Source organism: Carassius auratus, unplaced genomic scaffold, assembly GCF_003368295.1.
Source record: "Carassius auratus strain Wakin unplaced genomic scaffold, ASM336829v1 scaf_tig00039421, whole genome shotgun sequence".
Taxonomy (NCBI): domain Eukaryota; kingdom Metazoa; phylum Chordata; class Actinopteri; order Cypriniformes; family Cyprinidae; genus Carassius; species Carassius auratus.
In genome coordinates, this window is record NW_020526515.1 from 135,001 (window position 1) to 145,790 (window position 10,790).

At 40.2% G+C, this 10,790-nt stretch overlaps 1 protein-coding gene across 1 annotated transcript in view; it reads right to left on the reverse strand.

Annotated features, from left to right (window-relative positions):
- Positions 1-9,851, reverse strand: part of LOC113083913 (receptor-type tyrosine-protein phosphatase mu) — a 122,502-nt gene extending 112,651 nt beyond the window's left edge. The window contains exon 1 of the mRNA XM_026254736.1: positions 9,427-9,851. Within this exon, the coding sequence (XP_026110521.1) occupies positions 9,427-9,499 (73 nt within the window). The 5' untranslated portion in view covers positions 9,500-9,851. The remainder of the gene's footprint in view (positions 1-9,426) is intronic.
- Positions 9,852-10,790: the final 939 nt, after the last annotated feature.

A 10,790-nucleotide genomic window follows, 5' to 3' on the forward strand; every position in this document is an offset into this window, starting at 1 on the left:
TCTCGACACACATCACACCGTGTTTCCGCGCGGCCTGTAATTTCTCCTGCTGATTACAGACTAGTGAAGCGTTCAGAGCCGCGCCGCTTCTCTCGTAGCGCAGTGTTGTTGTCTGTGTGTGAGGCGTTTGCCTGCGATGATCCAACACAGCTGTGAAACTGAGAACTAGTGTTTACTCAGACCAGAAGCACACATCATCGAGTCATTTTCTGACTTCTTCCAGGGTTTTCTCTTGTTTTCAATTGTAACAAAACAAGACTAGATAAAATGTATATTTTAGGAATGTTCAGATATTTGGAAAACAAGACCAAAACTGATATTTTTGAAATATATTAAAACAATTAATCATTACTTTTTTGATGATAGTGAGTAATTCACAAATGTGCTTGATCGATCTCAGCTTTCTTTTTTTTTTTTTTTACAGATCCTCAATTGTGGGAACTAGAAATACACTTTCCAGTTTAAGTTTGTGCGACTAAAAAAAATATATGCTCTGCAGTGAATGGGTGCCGTCAGAAGGAGAGTCTGATAAAAACATCCCAATAATCCACAGCACTCCAGTCCATCAGTGAACATCTGGAGAAGTTGTTTAGATCTGTTTAAACGCTGCTTGATCTGTGCAGATTTCTCTCCTGATTCAGACCAGAACACTTTTTCACTGGAGGAAGTGTTATTCTGGATTATAGACTCTATGTGTTTGAGTTAAAATCATCTTAATGCTGGATGTGTTTCAGGTTTTGTCTTCTCCAGATGTTCACTGATGGACTGGAGTGCTGTGATGTTTTTATCAGACTCTTATTCTGACGGCACCCATTCACTGCAGAGCATCCATTGATGAGACACTGATGCAGTGGGTGGACTGCTCTTGAAGTCTCTAAAGTTTGCAGGTTCAGTCCTCGAGAAGCTGAACGTGTTCATCTCTATAGTTCAGCTGAGGGTTAGTCTGACCTTAAAACTCTTTCGTACATGTTCGTGAGCTGACAGACGAGGAGACGGACTTCCGCTTCACCTGCAGACGTGAGACTGAGAGCGAGCGGAGATGAAATCAGACAGAAGGAGCGGATCTCAGAGCGTGAGACGCGTGTGATTGAGATGCTGGACTGCAGAGCTCTCGCTCACACAGACTAATGGATTCCAGGCAGGTTTGCCTGATAAAGAGGTCATTGACTGTCGGCTCACAGCGTTTGTCCACACACACACACACACACACACACACACAGGATCTGATCTGTCTTTGTTTGAGTGCTCTCTCGCTGGAGCTGTTGAAGGACGTGTGTGACGTCAGAGTTTAGTTCATTTGCTTGAAACAGGAAGTTCATGTGAACTCCAGCAGTGTCTGAAATTCATATAAAAGCCGTACAGAAGAACATGCTGAAGAGAAACACTACTGAAGACGTTACAACTCGAAATGTGTTATCGAAATAAAGCCCAGGACAGGACTGGAAAGAAAAAAATATACTTTTTTTATTAATTAAAATAAAATAAAATAAATTATCAGCGCATATGCACACACTGTTAAATGCATAAATAAAATAAAAATAAATGAAAATGCATGAATAAAATGTACAAAAATAAATAAAACAAATAACAAATGTAAAGACAAACAAAAAATAAATCAAATTAAATAAAAATAAATACAAAATAGCACAGTCATTTTTAATAATTACTCTAATTATGTGCATTTACTGTAATGTATATTGTGATTTGTGATCCATATTTCTTCTAATTCCCTGTATGTCTGTTTATTGTCATATTTACGATCTGCTCCGTACATCTGCATCTGTCTATTCATCTCTCCGCTGACCCAATTGCAGGCGTACAGTAATGATCAAACACACACACACACACACACACACACAATGACAGTAGAAATGTTAATGCTAATGTGACCTACTCAGCATCGCTAATGCATTAATAACCAGGAGAGAAGTGTTAATGTGGCAAACACAGATGTGTGGTGACAGTAATGGAGAATTCAGCCTCTGGATATATTCTGATGTGTGTGTGGATGTCTGCACCTGGAACACGAGACCAGACGAGACGAGGACACACCATAAACCTGCCATATATTATACTGTTTACACAGTTTTAATTATTGAGCATTATAATTATTTATATCTGTATCATTTAACACCAGATCAGCAGCAGTTTTCATGGGAGAAATATTTTGGTTCATTTTGTTTCATGGTTTTGTCTTTGCACTGTGCACTGTCTATTTCACTTTAATTTATTTTATTTTTTGATATGCACTAAGCACTTTTGTATTTTTATAACTTCTGAATAAAGACTTTATTTATTTATTTATTAATCGTAAGGACATTGAGTCTAACCCTTGTGTAAAAAGTGCTCTGTACACACAGTAGTAGAAAAATTATGTCAAATACATTTTTAATAAATAAACTACATATTAAGAATATATTAACAAGATTTTCTTTTAAGATAAATAAAAATGCAATTGAGCTCTTTCAGTTTTAATTAAATTTAAGCTAAAAAAAACTAAGTTGAGCTAAATGAGTTCATCTACTAGTTCACTGCAGAATCAGAAATAAATAATTAATTAACAATAATACCTAAATAAATAAATGATCTTTTTTTTTTACAAAATTTCCTTAAAATAATGTTTAAAAAAAAATATTGTATAAGCTCTTTTAATTTAATATTTGATATAAAATCTTAAATTATTATAAGAAATAAAAAATGTCCATTAATAGAATTTCTTTCATTTAAAAAAAAAAAACACATATTTATTATTTAACACCATATCAGCTGCTATTTTCAAGGTAGACTCAGATATATAGTTATATATATCATAGTAACTTCAATTATATTTCATAATTAAAACAATATTTTCTTAAAATATAACACAAAAACAATTATATAAGCTCTTTGGGTTTGATAGTTATATACAATTTCCACAGAATTATTTTTTAATATTTCTGTTTTAGTATTATATAAAATATTATAAATTAGAAAATATAAAAAAAAAACAGTAGTTCATATATATATATATATATATATATATATATATATATATATATATATATATATATACATACACACACACACGCATATAATTTTATTTTTTTTTTTTTGGCTGAGTGTTATAGGCCTATGAAGTAAGTGTGTTGGCGCAAAGTTGTGTAAAACCAATCTGCTGCTGATGTGTCATCACTGTGGGCAGGTGTATACAGTCATGCTGCTTCTGAGACACGTCCAGCATCATCATCATCCTCATCATCATCATCATCAGACAATCTCAGGATGATGTTCGCCCACCGGAGGTCGAGCTCCGAACGCCATCCATCGCTGCCAAACCTCACTTCCCACGACTTCTGCTCTTCTCTGTGAGTGCACACAGCTTTCACTTAGAACTTACATTATATCAATTATCTGGCAACCTTCGCTGCCGCTCATTAACGCGCTGGCACAAAAATAAACCGCGCGCTTTCACACCTTCCGTCAAACCGTGCCGAGAGGACGCCAGCTCCACTGTTAATCTCACAGAAGCGGAGAACCGGAGCCGCACCGGTGGCCCTCGACACGGGTCACGGAGACGCGCGCTCCCGTCCGCATCCATCCATCCGAAGCCTCGCGCACGCGCACCCGTGTTGCACTAATTAGCGCTATCTTCCGGAGTGTCTGGACCTTCCTGCTCGCGCCGCTTCTGAATCTTAACTCGTGTAAACACAATCCGCTGCATAACAAGTTGTTGTTTTTCTCACTGGCCAAGTATTTCATATGCTGATGGGAAATTACTCGAGCGCGGTTGCTCTCAAATCCCTCGTGCTTGTACTTACATCTGTTTTCCCTCTCTAACTCTCGGTTTGTATCCCTGAAATACTCCTCTGCTGTATCATTTGTCTTCGTGCACACACCCGTGGATCTGCTCCAAACCCAGAGAGCACATGCAGCATTCAAAGCATCCTGAGCTCTGCTAGAACCACGGTCTAGAGCTGATGGTGGATGATTCTGATGCAGCGTGGCATGCATCCTTCACAGAGGCCAAACCTTTCATATCCATGCACTCAATTAGAAACAATCTATTTTGCGATCAATATTTTTGTCTTGAATTTCAGAAAAAGCTCATAAAACTGCATGCATTATATTTATAAAAGATGGGGTTTTAAACATGTCAGCTTGACCTTCTGAACAGATTCAGATGCAGCGTAACATGCATCTTTCACAGTGAGGACAAAAGTACCATGCACTTTGAAAAACCTAACACTGCAAAAAAAATAAATAAATAAAAAATAATCAGTTTCACAGTCAGTGTTTTGTCTTGTTTTCCAGCAAAAGCTCATAAAGCTGCACGCATAATAACTGAAAGATGAAGTTTAGCATGCAGGCTTACCAGATGTTTCCAGTCTTATAAAATAATGCTAGCATATTGACTGTAAAATTGTATAAGATGGACTTTAGCATGTCAGCTTCATTTACATTTGAGAATTTTCCAGTGGAGTAAAACACCTCAAGATTGAAGCTCTCTGAAAACGAGTTGAAAACATCACAGTTTGAATCTGAAGTAAGTGTATCCTATTTTAATTAGACGATTCGGCACAAAATGATCGTTCTGTCATCACTTTACTCCCCCTCATGTCTTTACAAACCTGTATGACTTTAGTTCTTCTGTGGAACATAAAAGATGACATTATGAAAAATGTTTCGGTTTTGTTTTGGCAAGTCAGTGAGTTTGCTTCCCAAATCCCATGTTTTTCTTCTTTAAATGATGACAGAATGTTCATTTGTGTGCGTGCGTACTATCCCTTTAAGGATTTTTAGATGTTTCTACTGGAAACATGGAAAAAAAAAAAGCGTAATGAATAAGAATTGCGTAAAGATGTTGCATGCTCACCATTCACTGATGCATGCATCATTTCACAGAAAGGACAATCCCACAATGCACTGCAAAAATCCATCCAACCATGCAAAAATCATTTTTGTAATCGATATTTTTCACATTTTCCAGTAATATAATAAACATGAGCTCATAAAACTGCATGCATAAACGCTGTTAAAGCTAAATGAATTTTACATGGAGTTTAGTTTTGTCAGAAATGCTTATGCTACAAGTCAACAACTCTACAACATGACACGATATAAGTTCATCTTAAAGTCTCACGCAGTGCATCACCAGTAAACATTGTTTCAAAGATGTTTAGATCCTTCTACTGGGAAACAAATATACAGACTAAAAACTAATGCACATAGCAAGAACAATGCTAGGAAAAGATCTCTTCTGGAATCACACGACGAGCATCATGTGTGTGTGTGAATCTGTGTGTGTGCAGCATCTCACATCACTTGCTGTCTAGTTAGTGAGCGAGAGAGTTCAGGTCACTCAGGTCTGGAACAGAGTCAATATCTGCCTCTCTCTCTCGCCAATTAGTCAATCTGTGTGTGTGTGTGATTCATTAGCTTTTATCCTATTCATTTGAACGCGTCTGTGTGTAATTAGTGTGTGTGTGTGTGTGTCCAGCACTGTCAAACACAGTGACATCTCAAGGCCAATTACTGTGACATCACATTACACACACCAACCGACCCGACCCGTGAGAGAAAGAGTGTGTGTTAGACACTGAAAGACATCATCAGGACACTTTTCTTTGAACTTCGTTACATTCTGCATCCTGTTTGCTACAATTGAAATCCAGACGTGTGATTCTGATTGGTGGAGCAACACAAGATGACACTGTAAGAGTCTAAACCTGGTTTAGTGAACACTAGGTTTCGATAAATACACGTCGGCTGCATTTGTTTCGCCCACATGTCTCTAAAAGAACAGAAGAGTGTAACGTGAGAGAAGTCTCTATATGAACTGCCTCGGTGTCATTAATTACTGAAGGATGTGTTTTATTAGTGTTTGGCTGCAGGTGCCGCGCTTCCCATCATCGTCTCCAGAGCTCACAGATATTTCATTTCATTCTCCAGTGTCGCAGAGAAGGCTTCTGCTCTTCATCAGCTCTTAACCGGCTCTTATAACCGCCGGGCCGTGAACACAGAAGCCCAGCGAGGACGGGGCCGACAGCGGATCTCAAACCACCGCTGCAAATAAAGCAGTGTTTATCTTTTATAGTGTCCACTTCCTCATGATCACGGCTGTATGATCTTGATGTAGATGCAGAAACACTCCACGGAGCAGGACATTTCTGTTGTTTCTCTGATATCTGGTCTTCAAGCAGCACATTGCATGGACACCAGGACATTATTCTGGATTTGTACAGCTATAAATGATGAGTTTATTTTAGCGTGCAGTGTTCCTTCAAACATTCATCTCCGTGTGATTTCATGCCTGCTCTTTAACAAATATCTCCACAAACATAAAGCAAGCAGTCGGTGTTTGTTGCACAGCTCGAGCACGTGTTGTTCAGACGTGAGTAAGACCTGCTGTTGTTTTCGTCAGAGACCGTCATTAGAGCGTCCCGTCCACAGCTCACGGGTGGAGAGACACACGGAGCACACACAGCGTCATCTCTGAGTCTGTCCTCTGACACACACCTACTGACACCTGTAACACACGCCTACAACACGCCTACAACACGCTACAGGTGCAGCTCCGTCACGTGAGCGCCTGTGAGCCAACAACCAGAAACACACACACACACACACACACACACTCTCTCTCTCTCTCAAACACAGACACACACACACACACATACACACACACACTCTCTCCCTCTCTCTCTCTCTCAAACACACACACACACACACACTCTCTCTCACACACACAAACGCTCTCTCTCTCATACACAGACACACACACACACACACACACACACACATACACACACACACTCTCTCCCTCTCTCTCTCTCTCTCAAACACACACACACACACACGCTCTCTCTCTCTCTCTTAAACACAAACACACACACACACACATCCACACACACAAACTCTCTATCATACACACACACACACAAATCACAGATCTTTGCTTCTGAACTGTGACACATTCAAATGTAACAGATTATACTTTTCAGGATTCTTTGATGAATAGTTAGTTCAAAAGAACAGCATTTATTTGAAACAGATCTTCTGTAACATAATAACTGTCTTTAATGTCCCTTTTGATCAGTTTAATGCACCCTTGAAGAATATAAACAATGTTATAAACAATGTTTTCAACACTGATAATAATCAGAAATGTTTCTCGAGCAGTAAATCATCATATTATGCATGTATGTGTATGTGTGTGTGTGTGGTGTGTGTGTGTGTATAAAACATTACTGTATACACCAAAAAACATGCACATGTGCTGTATATTATATTAAATATTTAAGAATAAACATCTACGTGTGATGCATGGTTCAATACAGAATAAAAGATGTGTTACTACTTGAGTCGTGTGTGATTTTTGTGGTTCAGTTGTTTTTTTATATATTTATAGAATCCATTTTAGTCCAAAAGTTATCGATGAATCATGATTTTTTTGGTGAAAGCGTTTGTGCGCAGATATCACGCTTCGTGCACAAGACCTGCTGTGCTAAAAACTTCAATCCATCAGTGACTCTCTCTCTCATAATGGCTCTGCATGTTCAGTTTTAAGAACACTGAAAGGAAAATAAGACATACTTTCGGTTTTTAGCTGAACTTCTGACAGTTTGAAGGATTTCTCTCTCTCTCTCTCTCTCTCCTCAAGCCGGTGTTTGAAGGGTTCCCAGTCGAGGCGAGCAGTAATCAGCCACGGACAGACTTTGAGTGACACTTCTAACTTACGACTGAGTCTTCTGCTGAATTAAAGCAGCAGTGTCAGTCAGACGGCACTGAACGCCATCAATCATCAGACTATCGGAGATCTGAATGTGTGTTATAGTTATATAGCACGTCCAGGAATTACCCAGAGCTAATCGATGATAGCTGGAGACCAGAGATGCTTATAAATCACACGCATGCTCAAGAGCTGGAGTCTCCTCTGAACGTGTGCTGTTAGAGCACGGGTTAGGAGACCTGACTCACACACACACACACACACACACACACACTGCACACCATCGATGAAGACCAGGCTTGATGAAGAGCAGCACAGTGTGATGTAAATCAGACCTGATGTACCTGTACATACAGTACATACAGTGACTGAGTGAGTCATGCTGCCTCCTACAGGCCACCGGAGGAACTGACGCACAAATACATCAAACCTCCACGCAGTCACATTACTCCAGCAGCATATGCATGGAAAACCAAGTTTCGAAGCTTATAAACTGATATGCAATCACTTGCTCGGATATTTTGGCTTCAAAAAGAGTTATAATTTCAAAAGCACAACCAATAGCTATATTAAAAACCACGTCACACTCAAGTACTACGATCACTGAATCCGCGCAAAAATGTCAATATTAGTATTAAATATCATGCAAAAGTAATGCAATTTCCTTGGATAACAACTAGTTATTACTTTATATAGATAGCAATGGGGAAAAAAATTAAAACCTACTCGGCACACATTACGTATTCACACATATCGATTTAAGCTCCACTAATGTCTCTTATGCACACATGAAAATCTATTGTTCAGACAGCTAAAACGACCCCTTTTAAGCTTCGTTTTACGTCCCTTCGGGCTACAAGAGAATCAAATCGGAGTTGCATTGGAACTGATGGGTTTGTGTTGCATCCAAAACATGTCCAACGGGCTCTGAATCTCTAAACAGACTATTTGCCACCATAACAAGCAAACACAATTAGAGCTTATTTAAGGACTCGGTTTCTGAACAGACCGAGGATGCACGACATTTCAATGCACTCGAAGCAAATGCAACGCACACGCGTCCGACTCATGCACGTGCATTTGATTATTATGAGCTGTGATTGACAGCTGCCGCCTCAGAGAAAGCTACACAATGCAATGTTCTGAAGATTATACAAACTTCAGTGAAGACGCGCAATGTCTGTGGTTTGCTCGAGAGAGACACCTTACAGCTATTAATAAATCAATCCAACGAACTAATGCGTTTCATTAGACACAAATCCATAAAGAGTAACGACTCAGGGGGCACATTCCCACACACACTCTTCTTCGCCACAACATATTTCTCTAGAATATTAAAGTTTCTGCGTTTGGGTTTCCAAAGAACTGTGAGAAATCATTCGAAGAGCGCAGAGAGACCGATCTGGACACAAACAGGTGCTTTTCTCTGAAGTCCGTTCATGAGATCCGAACACCTCTCAAAGCTGCGGTCATGTTTCTAAATCAGAACACGGAACCCGTGGTTACCGGCCTGACCTCAGCGCTCCTCCGCTGCCCATCGAACTTTGCGCGAGACTCCGAAACAAGCGCGGGATCACGCGACGCTCGCGCGCGCGGCGTGCCGGACCGAGACGCGCAAAGTCGGCAACGCCAAGTTTAAAGAAGACCCAACCCCGGCGATGCCCGAAGCCTAACTCCTGCCAGAGGATGGTCCGAGGGAAACCAGCACGAGCTCTTACCTTTGAACACCTGTGCTCGCGCGGACACCAGGACGCCGATCGCGGTGAAGAGGCACGCGAAAAGTTTGTCCATCCTGGCGGTGTCGGTTCCGTGAAGCCCGCTCTGTCCGCGGGCCGAACTCTGAGCAGGTGCGTCTCTCGGGGGAAGGCTGTCGGTCGGGTTCAGGCTCTCGTGGAAGAGTTCCTCCGGATCTCCCGGAGCCGCGGCGGGCGCGAGTGAGTGTGAGGTGTAGATTACCGGGCGCGCGGGAGGATGTGTTCTCCGGTAGAGGGTGTGCGGGAGCTTTGACTGCTCCTCTAGTGTCGTGCTTCATCTCCTCCCACCGAGAGAGACTTACAGCTGGACTCACGATCACTCACAGAATCACTGACACTCAGAACTTTACACACGCGCTGAGACACAACTTCAGCTCATCTGCTGTCTCAAAGCATCTGTGTGTGTGTGTGTGTGTGTGTGTGTGTGTGTGTGTGTGTGTCAGGACTGAGATCTATCTTTTCAGGAAATATCTGTTTTAGGCTTACAGTCAGGGTCAGGTGCTTCTACACTCTTCTGAATCAGATATCATTTCCTTCTGATTTTAGGAATACATTATGGGTAGCGTTAGGTTTAGCGGTAGGGATTGGGTTAAATCTATATTTTTTAACAATAATGTTGATCTGTCTATCTTCAACAGTTTCCTTACACCAGCAGAATCAACTTTATTGTCTAATTAATAATGCATCGATGTATAAAGGTCTGCTTTTATTGTGTACACTCACAATGAAACAAAACATTGTGCTTTTGTAAAATAAAGAAAACAAATGGGGTGTTGCTTTCTGCCATTTGAGTTTCCTTTCTTTGAACAAAATTAGGCGTATCACAAAACTTAACTGAACCTCAGTGTTTCTATCTATCTATCTATCTATCTATCTATCTATCTATCTATCTATCTATCTCATGATGATGCAATCATTCTGTAAAGTCCTAATTTCAGCAATTCAATGATAAGAACATGATGCTTTAATATGTTTGTGGATGCATGTTTCTAAGATGAGCAGGAGTCGTAACTAATGATTAGCCTGAATCTTAACATGCTGTGTACATGTGTTCATGCTGAGCTATAAAGTAATTCGTCAAGTCGTGTTAAAGACTCGCACGAGGAGTTTGAAGGATCCTGCACACAAACACAGAGCTGCACTCAAGTCATGCACAAACAATGTCGCTCAAGTGAATCATATTTTAAGAAACAATAGGGATATGGGTGAGATTTAAAAAAAGAAGACAAAGAAGAAGAAGAGATGATGGGATGTAACTGCCATAAAACAAGCCAATAAAAACTACCAACACAAAACAGTCAAAAACAGCAAACTAATGTGCAATCATA